The sequence below is a fragment of the Phyllopteryx taeniolatus genome, chromosome 15 (genome assembly GCF_024500385.1).
Source record: "Phyllopteryx taeniolatus isolate TA_2022b chromosome 15, UOR_Ptae_1.2, whole genome shotgun sequence".
NCBI lineage: Eukaryota > Metazoa > Chordata > Actinopteri > Syngnathiformes > Syngnathidae > Phyllopteryx > Phyllopteryx taeniolatus.
This window is the reverse complement of record NC_084516.1, coordinates 17753459-17770530: the sequence shown is the minus strand read 5'-3', so window position 1 is coordinate 17770530 and position 17072 is coordinate 17753459. Positions and strand designations below refer to the sequence as shown.

The 17072-nt window shown below is 43.1% G+C and overlaps 5 protein-coding genes across 7 annotated transcripts; 1 reads left to right on the top strand and 4 right to left on the bottom strand.

Annotated features, from left to right (window-relative positions):
* Positions 1–821: 821 nt before the first annotated feature.
* Positions 822–6557, bottom strand: LOC133490189 (gastrula zinc finger protein XlCGF8.2DB-like). 3 transcript variants are annotated; one of them, XM_061799952.1, is made up of 2 exons: positions 6536–6557; positions 822–2521 (listed from the first exon to the last, which is right to left on the bottom strand). In XM_061799952.1, exon 2 carries the CDS (start codon positions 2277–2279, stop codon positions 1332–1334), a length of 948 nt encoding a protein of 315 aa, XP_061655936.1. In that variant the 5' UTR covers positions 2280–2521; positions 6536–6557; the 3' UTR covers positions 822–1331. The 3 variants fall into 3 exon arrangements, with proteins under 3 accessions (XP_061655936.1, XP_061655935.1, XP_061655934.1); XM_061799951.1 differs by lacking the exon at positions 6536–6557 and adding an exon at positions 2877–5371 and having other exon boundaries at positions 823–2521; XM_061799950.1 differs by lacking the exon at positions 6536–6557 and adding an exon at positions 6127–6502 and having other exon boundaries at positions 829–2521.
* Positions 6558–8527: 1970 nt separating this feature from the next.
* Positions 8528–9278, bottom strand: LOC133490209 (histone H2B-like). The gene has a single exon (XM_061799982.1). It carries the CDS (start codon positions 9069–9071, stop codon positions 8697–8699), a length of 375 nt encoding a protein of 124 aa, XP_061655966.1. The 5' UTR covers positions 9072–9278; the 3' UTR covers positions 8528–8696.
* Positions 9279–11573: 2295 nt separating this feature from the next.
* On the bottom strand, positions 11574–12391 carry LOC133490199 (histone H3). The gene has a single exon (XM_061799971.1). The coding sequence runs from the start codon at positions 12374–12376 to the stop codon at positions 11966–11968; it is 411 nt and encodes a 136-aa protein (XP_061655955.1). The 5' UTR covers positions 12377–12391; the 3' UTR covers positions 11574–11965.
* Positions 12392–12633: 242 nt separating this feature from the next.
* On the top strand, positions 12634–13154 carry LOC133490202 (histone H2A). The gene has a single exon (XM_061799974.1). It carries the CDS (start codon positions 12745–12747, stop codon positions 13129–13131), a length of 387 nt encoding a protein of 128 aa, XP_061655958.1. The 5' UTR covers positions 12634–12744; the 3' UTR covers positions 13132–13154.
* Positions 13155–14481: 1327 nt separating this feature from the next.
* On the bottom strand, positions 14482–15474 carry LOC133490198 (histone H1-like). Its single transcript, XM_061799969.1, has one exon. It carries the CDS (start codon positions 15421–15423, stop codon positions 14785–14787), a length of 639 nt encoding a protein of 212 aa, XP_061655953.1. The 5' UTR covers positions 15424–15474; the 3' UTR covers positions 14482–14784.
* Positions 15475–17072: the final 1598 nt, after the last annotated feature.

Below are 17072 nucleotides of genomic sequence, written 5' to 3'. Positions count from 1 at the left end.
CAGCAGCTGCGTGAATGCGTTCAGGGACATTGCGAAAATGGGAAAATATATGTTCCTTGATTCTTTTGTAATACAATACATACATTCATTTTCAATACCGCTTATCCTCATCGGGCCGCAGGGGTGCTGGAGGTTGGGGGGGGGGATTTTGGTTAAATGCTATGGAGCAATTGGACTGCTCTTTCCTTAATAACCAGCTACAAATTACTGTTTGTTGAGAGACATTGATGATGCAAAAGTAACTATTGTTGGATTGAAGAAGGAATTGTAGTCTAATTACCGTGTTACCGGCATCACTGATTATATGTATATATTGCAATATATATCGCAGGTTCAGAAAAAAAAAAGCAATGACATTTTTTTCCCCAATATCGTGCAGCCCTAATGAACATAGTTAAGTATTGAAGTATCAAGTGTAAAACACAATATTTGTTGCTTTATATACTGCTTAAAGGCCTGAGAAGGACTCGCAAACCCGGAAATGTATTTTCACTGTGAGTGAAAGGTTCTGTGCATGTAGATTGGCTGTGAACGGCGACGTTGAAACAGTGTGCGCTTCAATTCACCCAACCGGGAGATCTAATCCCTTCCGATAACTTCCCAAAGACTTACTGGCCATTATTTGTAACTGTTAAGACGTGTTTGTGGTTGCAATGCGAAGACTTTACACATCTAGTATGTCGCCGGTGGATGTAGTCATGTCACAGTAAACATCAATACAAGTGAATGGAAAATGAAAATGATCGCGGAATCCCGGTTCAAGATGGCGTTTTGGTCTGCAACTTTTTTTTTTTTTTTATGTTTTATGTAACAATGTAGAAAATACAAACACAAGTCTTCATAAAATCATGACATAACTGCCAAGGGAGCATGGCCATATCACAATAGAGACAAAAATGACAAGCAAAATAAATAAAATTAATCTCTCTCTCTCTATATATATATATATATATATATATATTGTGTTTTATTTACGTATAGTAAGTAAATCGAACAGGAATGAAATGACAAAAGTGAGGAAATATTTTCTCGGTCTACAACTCTGCATGCTGTCATCCAGCCGAGGCTCCCTCTAGTGGTATAAATATGTATGATCTGCGGTGGTTAGGGTTGGGGAAGATGAGCGATCCAATCAGAACAAAGCTAATACACGTCACATAATGAGAAATCCAAGCGTCTCAAATGCGATGGCCGAAAAGACCTCCTAGAGTAGCTTGAAAAATGACATTTTGGCCATTTTCAACTAAGAATATCATGCAAACCAGATAAAAGGACATCAAAGATGAACAAAATTAAACAGAAAAAACAGTGGAGAGGGGACCTTTAAAGCTTCATTGATCACTGCTATTCCCACGAGCACACTTGTGTCTCTTTACCCGATCCTTGTGAGAGAAGTTTTGGCCACAAGCTGAGCAGGTAAAAGGTTTCTCGCCAGTATGTTTTCTTGTGTGTCTTCTTAAGCTTCCATTCTCAGAGAATTTTTGACCACAAACTGAGCAGGCAAAAGGTTTCTCCCCAGTGTGTGTTCTTATGTGTGTTTTTAAGTTTCCCTTCTGAGAGAATCTTTGGTTACAAGCTGAGCAGGCAAACGGTTTCTCTCCAGTGTGGGTTCTTGTGTGATTTGTTAACTGTATTTTTGTGGTGAATCTTTGATCACAAACTAAGCATGCAAAAGGTTTCTCACCAGTGTGTGTTCTTGTGTGTGTTGTCAAGTTTGCCTTATCAGAGAATCTTTGACTGCAAACTGAGCAGGAAAAAGGTTTCTCACCACTGTGTGTTCTTGCATGGGTTTTTAAGCTTCCGTTCTCAGAGAATCTTTGACCGCAAACTGAGCAGACAAAAGGTTTCTCTCCAGTGTGAGTTCTCGTGTGTGTTATCAAATTAGTTTTTTGAGAATATCTTTGACCACAAATTGAGCAAACAAAAGGTTTTTCCCCAGTGTGTGTTCTTCTGTGTATTTTTAAGTATCCCTTCTGAGTGAATATTTTACCACAATCTAAGCAGGCAAAAGGTTTTTCTCCAGTGTGTATTCTCATGTGTTGTTTCAAACCCCACTTATAAGCAAAAGTTTTCCCACACTCAGAACATTTCCAGCGTTTGTTGTCAGTGTGACCTGTCTTAAGACCTTCAGACTGATCATCATCATCATCATCATCATCATCATCATCATCATCAGTGCTAGGAGAATGTGAAGTTGAGTCATCACTATCTGATAGTGGAGCTAAGAGGCCATCTGCTTGTGATCCTCCACAGTGGTCTCCATCACCTCCTCTTGTCATGTGTAGACTTGAGCTGCTGCTTAGAGGCTCCGCCTCGCTATATTCCTCACTTTGACCTTCATCCTCACTCTTCAAATGGACACCAGTTGATGACAACGTGATGATATCACCCTCCTCTTCCTCTTTAATGTGCAGGTGCTCTTCCTCCTCCTCTTTGATGTAAGGGGGCTGTGGCTCATCCTCTTTTTTAATGTGAGTGGGCTCTGGCTCTTGCCGCTCAGGACGAAGAGCTTCACTGATGTCTGCAAGACACAAGAAGACAGACACTCTGTTTGGTTAAGGGTTCCGTACACCAAGAGACATAACCAAACCCGACTAAACTCTCACGCAGTGTGCGGGTTTAAGAACTATTTTCATGAGTGGCCGATCAGTGAGCCGCTGTTTTTGTGGAGATTCAAATTTTGAATCACCGCTGCGCAGTGTAGCGACTTGCCATTCCAAATACGCATGATCCACATAAATGCATTTCTGGGTTTTAAGCGATCGAGACACAGAACGGATGCAGTGCCGCCCCCAACCCTAAAAATACAGTACATAAAGTATGCTTATAATGTGTTTTACAACAATACTTAATTACATTTGTACTTCATACTGTACCTGTGGATGAAAAAGTGAAGCTTGTGCCCAAAATGTACGTGAGCGGTACGTACCGCGCCGGGTACATTCAAATGAATGGGAGCGAGCGAACATCTTTTAATATATACACACTCTTGCCTTTAGTCTCGTCCACGTCCTCCCTCTTTAGTAACCTGCCTCTTCCTTAACTATTGATCTATGACCGACCGGATTCAACTGCATCATGCAGTGTGTGGCGGGCTTTAGAAGCCGGTTCACCTATCACCCGAGCAGGCTTCATCAGTTCATTTAAAGTAAAGTCATGCTAGTTTAGTCCAAACTAAGCCTTGTTGCACGAACTGACAAAGCCTGCTCGGATGAGAGGCGTAGCGTCTTAAGACAACCAGAACAGTCCAGTTGCAATCAATCCAGTGCCCTCAGAATGAAATGACCTGGATGAATGAGAATACACAGGCATAATGACTACAAACTGTTTAGAGAAGGGCTTTATTTCCCCAAAAATATTGGTAGCTGGTAGATGGCCGCAGAGTTTATGTTAACAAAACTAACTGTAATTGTAGAGAAAATGTCCTGTGTGTTTCTGTTTTTGTCAATTGTATACATGCGGAACCTGCACGTCGCTTTTTCGTCTTTTGGGAAAAACTCAAGAGAAATGGACAACTGTCAAGAGTCTCAAGATGCTGCAGATACCTCCATATGAAAGCAGACGAGGAGTTTGTCTCGCGGACATCGGTGACTGAACTACTGCAACAGAAGGACATTTTCACAGGACGATGCATCTACTCTAACCTTAGAAGCAGTATTATGCACTGCATCTCACTTTGTTACTTTGTACTAATGGTATACAGTGGTACCTGCAATTGATTTGTGGATGTTGTTCATCTGCTAGTAAGTTAATTCTATTAAAATTGTATTTTTTTGTTGAGGTTTTAATCACACAATAATTTTTTTATTTTATTTTATTTTTTTTTTACAAATACCCCATGTAAAAAACTGATAAGTCGACTACAAGAAACAAAAAGGTGGACATACATTAATATGGTCTCAATTATTTGCAGATTTTCAATGAAGTCAGATTTCACTTTGCGTGAGCAATGTTCAGCAAAACAGCCTCCAAGATGCAAAAAGACAAATAACTTGCATGCATATTTCCAAACAAGCCATCTGAGTAAAGCTTTTACACTTTGATAATTAAAGTACATTAAAACGACACTTAAACTATGCTTAGACGCAGTGCAGTTTCCATGCAAATCAAACAGATCCACGAAAGATGCCATTTCCAAAGCTCTCCAAACAGCCCTGAACCACAGCGGGCCTTAGGTGAGGACGCTGTTTCTCGACTATAGTTCAGATTTGAACACATTCATTCCATCCTCATCAGGAAGCTGTGTAATCCTGGCCTCTCACCCCATATATGGATTCTGGATTTAGTCACCAACTGATCCGAAACAGTGAAGCTCGGACGCCATGTATCCTCCAGCCTCACTCTCAGCACAGGTTCCCCCCAAGGCTGTGTGTTGAGTCCTCTGCTCTACTCCCTGTACACCGACCTACCACTGCACCTCGTCCCACCTAGGGTTGGGCATCGAGAATCGAGAACCGATTGGAACCAAGACTAACGTTCCGGTTCCCCCGGAATCGTACAATTTTTTTAATTTCGGTTCCCAGTTTCGATGCCTACGGTCCACTGACCACGAAGGAGTTGCGAAACCCAACGAAGAAACAGCGAAAACCAACGAAGAAGAACGCGCACAAAGACGTGCTTGTGCCCAACGGCAGCGCTGAACAAAAGTGTGTCTTAACTCTGTTACAATTAATGACCAGTTGCCTCAGTGCAACACTTGGAATTAGATTATATCGTGCAAAGGAGCCTTTATCGATGTTTAGCGTCTGACGTGGGCCGAGCCTCAGCCTACACTGCGCGAAGCTTCAGTGAAGTCAACTCTCAGTCAATTTGTTGACTGAAACACTAAAATATGTCTATGCCAACATTGAGGCAGATAACAACGTAAACAGTTGGTTGCACTTTTGCACTGATGGTTTATTTTAATCTTAAAACCAACATAAGAGCCAATGACAGAAAAAAATTGCTTAACATTGAGCTAAAACTTCCCCGTAGCAACTTTACAACACAATGAATTGGGATAAAAATTAATTTGGTTTAAAAAAAAATTATAATAATTCACCGGTGTCGTGTGAAGTTACTTTTCGTGCCAACATGCTGAGTTCTAGTGCATACCCTTCAAAATAAAAGGCTTCAAGCTTAAAACAGGAAGTAAAGTGAAAACGTGCACCATTTGACGTGATAAAACAGTCCCAAATAACAATTTTAACAATGCTATATTTAACTTTTCGCTTAAACTTTAATTAATGGATATTAAGTCAATTGGGTTAGTTAGTTAGTACACACATTGCCTTTTAATTCATAGGTTTGATATTGATACCGTTTATAAAGTACCCTGAGAATCATTTGGAACCGGAATCGAAATAAGGAAGCAGAATCGCTCGAATTCAAACAATGCCCAACCCTACTCCCACCCCATCATAAAGTTGGCAGATGATACCACCCTAGCCAAGAACTTATTTTCGGCGGAGATTAGCCGGCATACAGACCAGAGGTCTACAGACTTGTCGCATGGAGCAAGGATAATAACCTGAAACTCAACACAGAAATAAACAAAGAACTCATTATAGACTTTAGGAAGTGTGGCGCTGACCCCTCCCTCCCTCTCTCTCTGTCCATCAATGGCAACTGTGTGGAGAGGGTACACCGTTTTAAAGTCCTGGGAATCATCTCGGACAAGCTGACATGGATAGACAACACCAGAGCTGCTGTTAAGATGGCAGAGCAGTGAGTACACTTCCTTAGACTAAAAAAAAACTGTCTGTAACAAACTGCCTGTGCTTTTTTTAATCGTTCCGCCATAGAGAGCATCCTCATCTACTGTGTGGTTCACCGGCAGCTCTGCTGCAGACACACACAAAAAAAGCCCTATAGAGAGTCATCAATAAAGCAGAGAAAATCACTTCCTGTCCCCTATCTTCTTTAGAGGAAGTGTAGACTACACTAGAGCCAACAAGATAATCACAAGACTGTTCTCACTCACCCTGCTACTGCCCTCACACAGGTGCATCAAAGCCACATAGCACACATGATTGAATGTTAATAATATACTAAATGTAACGTCAGTGTTGGTAAATAATGATAGGACTATCACTATAATTTTTTTTTTTTTTTTTTTAATAAATTGAGCATAAGAATTGACCAGACCTGCTGTGCATAATCCAGCTCGAGGCTGCATTTTTACAGCGTCCGGTAGTTGACGTGGTTGCGTGTTCTCTTCTTTTGCTCCACAAAGTTCCCCCTCGTACTCTGCTGTCCTTCTCGCACACATTTTCACACGAGAACCACAACACTTTACGCTCACACTTGATCTCTGCCGAGCGATGTGTCCATCACAAACGAGTCCCTTTGTTAGCGAGCTAAGCTAAGATAAACTAGGCCGAGAAGCTTCAACGTGTACCGAGACGACTTTAACCTGACACGAAGATTTGACGAATGACGTTTTAGTCTAGTAAAACAGTGATGGGCGTCCTGCGTCGAGACTTGCGCACGTTGTCAAACCAACCGATGTTTTTTTTTTTTTTTTTTTTAAACCGACATTCTCTTTCGTGATTACCTCCATGACGCTGTATCCTAATATGGCGGCGCGAGAATAACTTCCGGGTCGTTCTTTTTGTGTGGATGGAACAGTAACACACGGGGTAGAATTAAGGAATTAAAAACTTTAATTTGAGGCATATGTGTCTTAATTGTTCATTAAGGTTAATAGGGAAGAGCAATTGGTTTTGTGTTGTTGGCTAAATTAAACAGACTGCAAACCATGTGCTATGTAATTGCAATAAATAAACAAAAAAGATGTGAAAGGGTGCAGAGGGATGGGATCAGATATTTTTCTCAATAGTATAGGTTTAATTAAAAGGATATATATATATATATATATAAATTATTAATTTATTCATCTTTTTTTTTTTTTTTTCGATAACTGCCTGCCAAGTCCCTTTGCACACTCCTGTACAGTAGGTGGCGGTATGCACCAAAGTGACATAATCCGCCAGTAAACTAAAAGAAGAAGGGGAACTTCCGGGTCACGTTCATGTTATAGTTGAGAGACTTTTGTCCGCGGGGACCGGTGCACCCTTAAAGCGGCAATAGAAACGCGCTATTTAGTTTAACTTTAAAAGTATTATTAATTATTAATAGTATATTCAGGGTTTTAACAAACACATCGCACGTACCACTTTAGAGCTTTTCTGAATGCAAAAAATGTCCCTGTGGAGAAAATGTGAGTTAGTGAGGCGAACCAAATGGACTGCTTTGATTCATAAAGACCACAACCAAACATAACAAAAACACAAAGCGATGAAGCAAAACTCAAATGTTCCTTCTGCATTCTCTCATGCAGCGATAACTTTGTTTGCTCCGTACGTCACGTATTCCATATACAGATACATACATTTGTGTCGTTTACTCTAAATTAGCCCCGTGTATGATTCCAAAGACAGTGAAATGTGTTTTTATATCAAGTATCACAACGAAGTCTTGGACTGGAGACATAATGCTTTCGTTTCCTCCTTTATCAATTGGAGGAGATGGCCTCATTTCCACGCCTTAGGCATTGCTGCCATCTAGGGGTACGGACAGCACACAACACTCAACCATGTGACCAAAAATTTAAAAAATGTATGCATTTGCTCACGGTGAAAATGTTGTACAGTAAATACATCCATCCATCCATTTTCTGAGCCGCTTCTCCTCACTAGGGTCGCGGGCGTGCTGGAGCCTATCCCAGCTGTCATCGGGCAGGAGGCGGGGTACACCCTGAACTGGTTGCCAGCCAATCGCAGGGCACATAGAAACTAACAACCATTCGCACTCACAGTCATGCCTACGGGCAATTTAGAGTCTCCAATTAATGCATGTTTTTGGGATGTGGGAGGAAACCGGAGTGCCCGGAGAAAACCCACGCAGGCACGGGGAGAACATGCAAACTCCACACAGGCGGGGACGGGGATTGAACCCCGCACCTCAGAACTGTGAGGCTAACGCTCTAACCAGTCGGCCACCGTGCCGCCCAGTAAATACATGTTGCCTAATATCACCTTTCAGAATTATTTTAACCACATAATGCTAAGGGAGAGTTTTATTTCAGCCGGTAACTAAACTAGCAGCTAAACTAGCTAGCAGCTGTGCTAGTGCTGGCTGACAATACTTTCCTGCCTGTGACCCAAAAAAATGAGGGAAAATAAACGTATATGCGAAGACAACGCAAGAGAGATGTACTATTTGAAAACAAACATGAAGCAATGTGATGAATTTACCTTTTCAGCATCAGAAAATTATCTGTCAAAAAAAAAAAAAAAAAAAAAAAAAAAAAAAAAAACTGCCAAATTTGGTGATTTCGCGGGCGCATGCAATCCAGTTCTGGCCGGTTTTCAGCATAATAGAACATATCATGAAAACCGACCAGAACTGGATTGCCAGGTGGTCAACAAACCGTGATCATTTAAACTAACACAATACAAATACATAGTTAAAAAAAATTTCAGAATAAATTCGACTTTAAATGATAAAATCATGCTTGAAAGAGAAATGCGAATAAGTTTATATTGCATATACCAGATTCAAGTTAGGAAATTTAAATTTAATTCATTTCACTCACCCCCAGTGTACCCTATTGAGAATAAACAGTATTCAAATAATTGATGGATATAATACTCTGAAGAGAAGATGAGTGGCTCTTAAAAGAGCCGTTGTTTTTGTAGTATGGTCGGAGCGGTCTACTTGGAGCTGGTGTACTTGGTGACGGCCTTGGTGCCCTCGGACACGGCATGCTTGGCCAGCTCACCGGGCAACAGGAGACGCACGGCGGTCTGGATCTCCCTGGAGGTGATGGTGGAGCGTTTGTTGTAGTGAGCCAGACGACACGCCTCGGCGGCGATACGCTCGAAGATATCATTGACGAACGAGTTCATGATGCTCATGGCCTTGGACGAGATGCCGGTGTCGGGGTGCACCTGCTTGAGCACCTTGTACACGTAGATGGCGTAGCTCTCCTTCCTGCTCCTCTTACGCTTTCTGCCGGACTTGCTGACGCCCTTGGCGACGGCTTTCTTTGAGCCCTTCTTGGGTGCGCTCTTAGCTGGTTCAGGCATGGCTCGTAGCTTCAATCTAACTGCGGAATTAAGGTGACTCCAAGCAGTCGAAGCCTGGTTTCTTATAGGGCTCGTGCGCTGAGCGCTGTGCCAGCGCCACACTCTGATTGGCTGAAAACATCGGTTGGCTGGAGAGGGGCTGGGCGGAGACAAACAATCTCCTTTTGAAAGTCGCTGAGAGCCTTTGAACGCCTGATTTCGGACCTGAAAGAGGACAGTTGTCGTATTTTGGCGGTTGGACCTTCACTCCCACCCCTTTTAACGACCTAACAGAAGCTTATTTGTTTTAAATTTATGTTCCACATTTGATAGACTTCACTTGTGGAAGCATGTGACATGATCAGATGCCTGGATAGTATCGTTGTAAAAATAAAAAACACGTACAGTCATGGAAAACTAACTTTCCATGACTGTACGTGTACAGTATGTTAAATACCGTCTTGTTTCCGCCAAGGCTCAACATAGATAACGCGACAGATTCGTTAAAAAACGACTTCCTTTTTAGAATGGATATTTTTTTGTTTCACTATACTACATTCCCCCACAAATGTTGATCATTGTTTGCAAATAAGTGTCAGAGTGCACAAAAAAAAAAAAAAAAAAAAAATTCAGATTTAATGTGACAAAAGTGAATATGGGAGACCATCTGCAATTAATGCACAATTAAATAACAAGTGAGGTAAAATTGTTCACTGAGAAGAAAAGTTCAAGATTTTAAGATATTCTACAGTACTTCAGTGGTTCTCAAACTTTTTAAACCTTTTTAAAATAAAATCCTCAGCGCTCCAATGACCCCGCCGCCACATAAACTATCTCTCCAGTCAATGGTCTCTCAATTGACTATCACGTCAACAGATAAAACTCATTACTACGCAAAATACACATGCAACTTTGTTTTTGTATTATATAGTTTTTATAAGCTTCTCCAACTCAGCGTCTCGCCTGCCATCTGCCAGTGGATTTATAGCTTTCTAACAGGCAGGACACAGCAGGTAAGGCCACCTCATTCACACGCAGCATCAGCACTGGGGCACCCCAAGGTCATGTCCTCTCTCCACTAATCCTCTCTCTCAACACGAACGACTGCACCTCAACGCACCCGGCTGTCAAACTCCTGAAGTTTGCAGATGACACCACTGTCATCGGCCTCATCAAGGACGGTGACGAGTCTGCATATCGACAGGAAGCGAAGCGGCTGGAGCTGTGGTGCGGCCGACACAACCTGGAGCTTCACACGCTCAAGACTGTGGAGATGATCGTGGACTTCAGGAGGCATCCCTCGCCACAGCTGCCCCTCACGCTGTCCAACTGCCTTGTGTCAACCGTCGAGACCTTCAAGTTCCTAGGAATTAACAGTCTCTCAGGACCTGAAGTGGGAGACTAACATCAACTCCATCCTCAAATAGGCTCAGCAGAGGATGTCCTTCCTGCGGCTTCTGAGGAAGCACGGCCTGCCACAGGAGCTGCTGAGGCAGTTCTACACTCTGCATCTTTTTGCATGATTGTCAAAAAATAAATAAATACATTTTACCGGCATTACCAGATAACTAGCAACCCTTTATTGCCCAGTCCTGTTTTTTCTCAATGTCTTTATGTCTCAAAAGTGTTCTCTGTCTGTTGTCGTACTCGCGGGGCTCCAACTACCGGAGACAAATTCCTTGTGTGTTTTTTTGGACATACTTGGCAAAATAAAGATGATTCTGATTCTGACATTTCATATGATTGTTTGAATAGCCCTCTTACTTCATTAACCATCTCAGGGCTTCAGCCTGTGATTAAATTTGGCCCCTAAAATCTGAGGCGACTTCTTCAAACCTTCTATGAGCATGTCTGTGAAGTTACAGGATTTCCATTTTTTGCTGTTCTGTTATCAGTTTTCTGTTAGACTTGACCACTGGCCTTCATTTTTGGATAATTTGAACCTTCATTGCTTATCCTCACGAGCGTCGCGGGCGTGCTGGAGCCTATCCCAGCTATCTTCGGGCGAGAGGCGGGGTACACCCTGAACTGGTCGCCATCCAATTGCAGGGCACATATAGATAACCTTTCACACTCATATTCACACCTATGAACAATTTAGTCTTCAATTAACCTACCGTGCATGTTTTGGGGATGTGGGAGGAAACCGGAGTACCTGCAGAAAACGGGGAGAACATGTAAACTCCACACATGCTGGTCCGGATTTAAACCCGGGACCTCAGAACTGTGAGGCAGATACGTGCTAACCAGTCGGACAGCATGCCGCCAATTTGAGCAGTGGTTTAGTTAAAAAGTTAAAATGAATATTACCTGTTTTCCTAGCCAGGAATTTACCATAAATTAAGACCCAAATATTTTAGTGTATGATATTCAGTAAAGAAACCCTATGATATTGCAATTAATGGTTTCATTATCTTTTTCCCCCCTTTTCAACACAGCCCCTTGTATTGTACTCTAATCCAATAGTTATTTACCAGTAATGACAATACCAATTTTTTAACATACAACATGATCTGTTCATTTTGAGTTTCTCACATTTAGAATACTAGAACAGTATACAAATATATTCCAGAAAAAGTTTAAGTATACCTTCAAGGTAGAAAAGCACAAGTGGAACCCAATTTACCATTAAATTGCTGTTTTGTTTAACTTCCACCTTTGTTATTTCAGGAGCAATCCTGGAAGCTTTCCTTTTCAGCCCAATCATTGGGCCTCCTGGAAGTTAACTTGTTAGTTTCTCACATATATTTCATGCATCCTATTACATGGACAAGAGTTAACTGTCGTCATCTGTAGTCCTTCAAAACGGCATACTAATTATGATGTTGGTATGCATACTGTATTTATGTGAGACTGCCATTTAGAGTCAAGTGTGTTGGCTCTTAAAAGAGCCGTTGTGGTGCGAGAAGGAAAGCTTATGCTCTCTCCCCTCGGATGCGACGTGCCAGCTGGATGTCTTTGGGCATGATGGTGACCCTCTTGGCGTGGATGGCGCACAGGTTGGTGTCCTCGAACAGGCCGACCAGGTAAGCCTCGCTGGCCTCCTGCAGAGCCATGACGGCCGAACTCTGGAAGCGCAGGTCGGTCTTGAAATCTTGAGCGATCTCCCTGACCAGGCGCTGGAAGGGCAGCTTGCGGATGAGCAGCTCGGTGGACTTCTGGTAGCGACGGATCTCACGGAGAGCCACGGTACCGGGCCTGTAACGGTGAGGCTTCTTGACGCCGCCGGTGGCCGGGGCGCTCTTGCGGGCCGCCTTGGTGGCCAGCTGCTTCCTGGGAGCTTTGCCTCCGGTGGACTTGCGGGCGGTCTGCTTGGTTCTCGCCATTTTAGCGCTTCTCTTTACCCGGCGAAAGGAAATGCGGTAGAAAAGCTACTCGAGCTGCCTTTTAAGCGCTTGGTTCTGCTGCGCATGAGCGACGCCCCCCTCAGGCCGGCGCATCCTGATTGGTGGCCGGCCCTTGCCGGAGGTCAGCCCCGCCTAGAAGAGTGACCTCCCGCCTCAAGGCTCGCTGCCAATTGGGGGAGATTTGGTTCAAACAGGCCCCCGAAGAACAAAGACCCCTCCGCTTTTCAAGCCTCTTTCCTGGTTGGTCTGCCTCGAGCGTCCCGCGCATTCTGCGGCTATTAAAGCAGGACTTTGAGCACCGAAAGGCACATTTCTTTCGCGTTATCACTTTGGGAAGAAGTATCAAGATGAGCGGAAGAGGCAAGACCGGCGGCAAGGCCCGAGCAAAGGCCAAGACTCGTTCCTCCCGTGCCGGACTGCAGTTCCCGGTCGGTCGCGTCCACAGGCTGCTGCGGAAAGGCAACTACGCCCAGCGCGTCGGCGCCGGCGCCCCCGTCTACTTGGCGGCCGTGCTCGAGTACCTGACCGCTGAGATCCTGGAGTTGGCCGGGAACGCAGCCCGCGACAACAAGAAGACCAGGATCATCCCCCGTCACCTGCAGCTGGCCGTCCGCAACGACGAGGAGCTCAACAAACTCCTGGGCGGAGTGACCATCGCTCAGGGCGGCGTGTTGCCCAACATCCAGGCCGTGCTCCTGCCCAAGAAGACCGAGAAGGCAGCCAAGTCCAAGTAAAAGTCCACTCCGACGGCCCACTAACCCCGAAAAGGCTCTTTTAAGAGCCACACACTTTTCATATTGAGAGCTTTACTTCCTCAAGGGTGTTTTATTTATTTATCTATCTATTTATTTATTTATATATATATATATATATATATATATATATATATATATATATATATATATATATATTACCGTTTGAGGAATTGAATTTAAAAACAAATGTGTGAAACCAGATCCATTAGTATAGTACCATTTTCGAAAGTTTCGTGTTACCAAGAGCGTCCTTTATTATTTTTTTAAATTATTATTAGTTTTTTAAATTACATTATTATTATGACATTTCCAATAACGGTGGAAGAAAATAGTCTGCATTTTCGAAAGTTTCGTGTTACCAAGAGCGTCCTTTATTATTTTTTTAAATTATTATTATTATTAGTTTTTTAAATTACATTATTATTATGACATTTCCAATAACGGTGGAAGAAAATAGTCTGCATTGTGAATGGTGATGGGAATTCCGGCTCTTTTTCGAGGATCACTTCTTTTAGATCGACTCACTAAAAAGAGCAGGCCCTTTTGGGCGATTTTGTTTTGTTTTTCTTTAACTTAATTTATTATGCAAAAATAATGTAAAATTATGCATACTAATGTAACGTATCCAATATTTTCCCCCAGTATATTATAAAAATATGCCTTTTTATTTACTCTACCTGGTGCAACAATAGAGGGGGGCGGCAATTGAATATAATCTTTTAACATTTTTTTTCTATTAAACACATTTTAAGTAAAACAACACAAACACAAGAAAACAAATGCTTGTTTATTGTCATCGCACGGCTTGTTTGCAGCTTGTTTGTGCAGCCAGACCGGTAAGAGATGGGGTTTTTTTCTCTTGCAGACTTTGCACTGCCTTTGTATTGTCAATAAAGTTTGAATGTGTCCAGATCAATTTCTTGCTATCACTCACTTTCCTCACTAGATTTTACAAGCACATTCGTGTTTTTCTTATGGCCCCTTGCTGTCTCTGTGGTGTGTTGCAGAAAAATGTCATGCAATTTTTTTTAAAATTTTTTTTTTTCTTCTAATTCATGTTCAAAATAAAATCCAAAATAACCATTTTTATTGCAATGTGTTTGCAGCAGTCTGCAATGCATGAGGCACTCATCCACAGTATTACGGTGGCACAATCACACAAAATGTCTGGCCATAGACCCGCCACCATCAAATGCATGGTGGGCCATTATTGTTACCCTACAAACAGTACATATTTTGGATGATCCTATAATGCACTCTCTTCGCGCAGTGGTGGTGCTTGCTGGAATGGCGCCTCGACGTCCCCCCCCCCCCCCCCCCCCCCCCCCCCCCCAAAAAAAATACTTTCCTCGTCATCATTGCTCATATGGCAGAAACCGCTGGCACAACCACTCCTCGTTGATTGGGGGGCTGAAGAGCTGATAAAAATGGTTATTTTTGATTTTATTTTGCAACAATAATAATTGATTTATAATGTTGGGAGAGATTTGTTTTGACAAAGATCAGTGACACTGTCAGCACGACTTCATGACGCGACTGACATAGTAAAAATAAGTTTATGACGAATACCATTGCTCTTTTTTGGGAATGTGGTGGCTCTTAAAAGAGCCTTTTGTGGAGAGGAGCGTTGAATCACTTCTTCTTCGGCGCTGCCTTCTTGACACTTTTGGGCTTGGCCACCCTCTTTGCGGGACTCCTCTTGGCAGCAGAAGCCTTCTTGGCCGCGGGGGCTTTTTTGGGCGCCGCCGCCGCCGCCGCCTTCTTGGGGCTCTTGGTGGGCTTCTTGGCCGCTTTCTTGGGCGTCGCAGCCTTGACGGGTTTCTTGGCGGCCTTCTTGGGGCTCGTCTTCTTGGCTGCGGCCGTTTTGGGCTTCTTGCTCGCTGTTGCCTTTTTGACGGCGGGCTTCTTGGGCTTGCTGGGGGTCTTCTTGGCCGCAGCCTTGGCGGGCGCTTTCGCCTTCCCCTCGGCCTGCTTGTTCATCTTGAAGGAGCCAGAAGCGCCGGTGCCCTTGGTCTGGACGAGAGTGCCCTTGGTGACCAAGTTCACGACGGCGGTCCTGACGCGGGACTTGTTCTTGTCCACGTCGTAACCGGAGGCGACCAGAGACTTCTTGAGGGCGGCCAGAGAGACGCCATTGCGCTCCTTGGACGCGGCCACAGCCTTGACGATGAGCTCGCCGACGCTGGGTCCGACCTTCTTCTTCGCGGGCTTGGGAGCCTTCTTCTTGGTCGCTTTAGCCGCTGGAGCTGGAGCTGGAGCTACTTCTGCCATGATGTTCGGTTCAATGGACAATTGCTTTTCCCAAGCAAGAGGCTGGACTTAAACGCACCATGAGAACCGTGGAGAGTCAATCGGGCACTTTGCTCCGCGGCGCGCTGACAAACTCTCCTCACTTGTGTTTTCTCCGCACACTTCAAATGGTGAAAAATAACAACGGAAACTATTTAAATCGCCGACAACGATTTGAATAGATAACACGCTTGTGTCTCTCCCCATCGAGGTTGTTTAAATGTCTTGTACTCCTTGCATTTTCTTGGCAGAGCTTCCAAACGTCACCTCTTCACTGTCGTGAGCAGCGCTACTCGGCGAATTTCCTCACTTATTTCTTCAATAAAATGATTTTTAAAAACTCACGATGTGACAAAAACCGCTTCGCAGATGAAATAACATGTTCATCCACGGACCCAAAGTCTAAAAAGGCGTGTATTGGCGATGGTTTGGGAACAAAACAACGTTTTCTGAGGCCAGCAAACACACATGAACGACTGAGACGTCTGTTGGCATCTGATAACATTCGTCACGTCTTTAAACTGCAGTAATATTATTTTCAAGTCATGAAATATGTTTGACCCACTATGAAGAATGTGCCCAAATTGATGATTTATAAACACAGTATGGACAATGACTAAAGTACATGCCCGATTACGCTTTAAACAATTTCAGGTGCAACATGAGTGTGTTGCTCTTTTTAAAATGAAGTTCAGATCAAAATTTTTCAAATGGACAACAAGTTAGTCATTATCCACTGCTATGTGATCATATAGAAGAAAGTAGAAATGACGAGACATTTCATATATTTATGGGAGAAAAGTGAATACATTTAGGTATTTTCCATTACATGTTAGTATTAACATACGTTAACGTTTGTTGGAATGTCACATCCGAAATACGGACAATTATTCTCAGTTTCATTTTGCTGTACTTCTTTATTTACCTTCAACAATATACATAGAACATTGGAAATAAAAAAAAATACATAATAAAAATAATAATTTTTAAACAGTCGCACTTGGAGAGCAAAGTAATTTTTGACATTGTTCATGTAAAAAGCTTGAAAACCACTAAAGTAGATCTTAAATTCTTCGTACACCACTTTTCTTTACAAATATATTGTATTTGTATCTGGTCTCTGGTGTATACTCACTTTTGTGACAAATATATGTTATATATATATATATATATATATATATATATATATATATATATAAAAATGCAGCCCTATGGGGGGCACAAGTCAGTGCAAACTGTAGGCCGGTCCCAAGCCCGGATAAATGCAGAGGGTTGCGTCAGGAAGGGCATCCGGCTTAAAACCTTGCCAAACAAATATGAGCGTTCATCCAAAGAATTCCATACCGGATCGGTCGTGGCCCGGGTTAACAACGTCCGCCACCGGCGCCGTCAACCTGCAGGGCGCTGTTGGAAATTCAGCTACTGTGGGTCGAAGTCGAAGTCAAAGAAGAAGACGAAGAAGAGGTGGAAAGCGGGTTCTTCGGCAGAAAGAGAAGAGGAAAACACAGAGCCTAGAACTGAATGTGGGGACTTTGAATGTTGGGACTATGACAGGAAAATCTCGGGAGTTGGTTGACATGATGATTAGGAGAAAGGTTGATATATTGTGTGTCCAGGAGACCAGGTGGAAA

Excerpts from the sequence above, each read along its gene's own strand:
- LOC133490198 (XM_061799969.1), bottom strand. The coding sequence starts at position 15,423 with ATGGCAGAAGTAGCTCCAGCTCCAGCTCCAGCGGCTAAAGCGACCAAG.
- LOC133490189 (XM_061799950.1), bottom strand. The coding sequence starts at position 6,250 with ATGTGTGCGAGAAGGACAGCAGAGTACGAGGGGGAACTTTGTGGAGCA. Across the intron at positions 2,522-6,126 it reads AGCTGGATTATGCACAGCAG|ACATCAGTGAAGCTCTTCGT; the intron begins GTCTGGTCAATT and ends TGTGTCTTGCAG.
- LOC133490199 (XM_061799971.1), bottom strand. The coding sequence starts at position 12,376 with ATGGCGAGAACCAAGCAGACCGCCCGCAAGTCCACCGGAGGCAAAGCT.
- LOC133490209 (XM_061799982.1), bottom strand. The coding sequence starts at position 9,071 with ATGCCTGAACCAGCTAAGAGCGCACCCAAGAAGGGCTCAAAGAAAGCC.
- LOC133490202 (XM_061799974.1), top strand. The coding sequence starts at position 12,745 with ATGAGCGGAAGAGGCAAGACCGGCGGCAAGGCCCGAGCAAAGGCCAAG.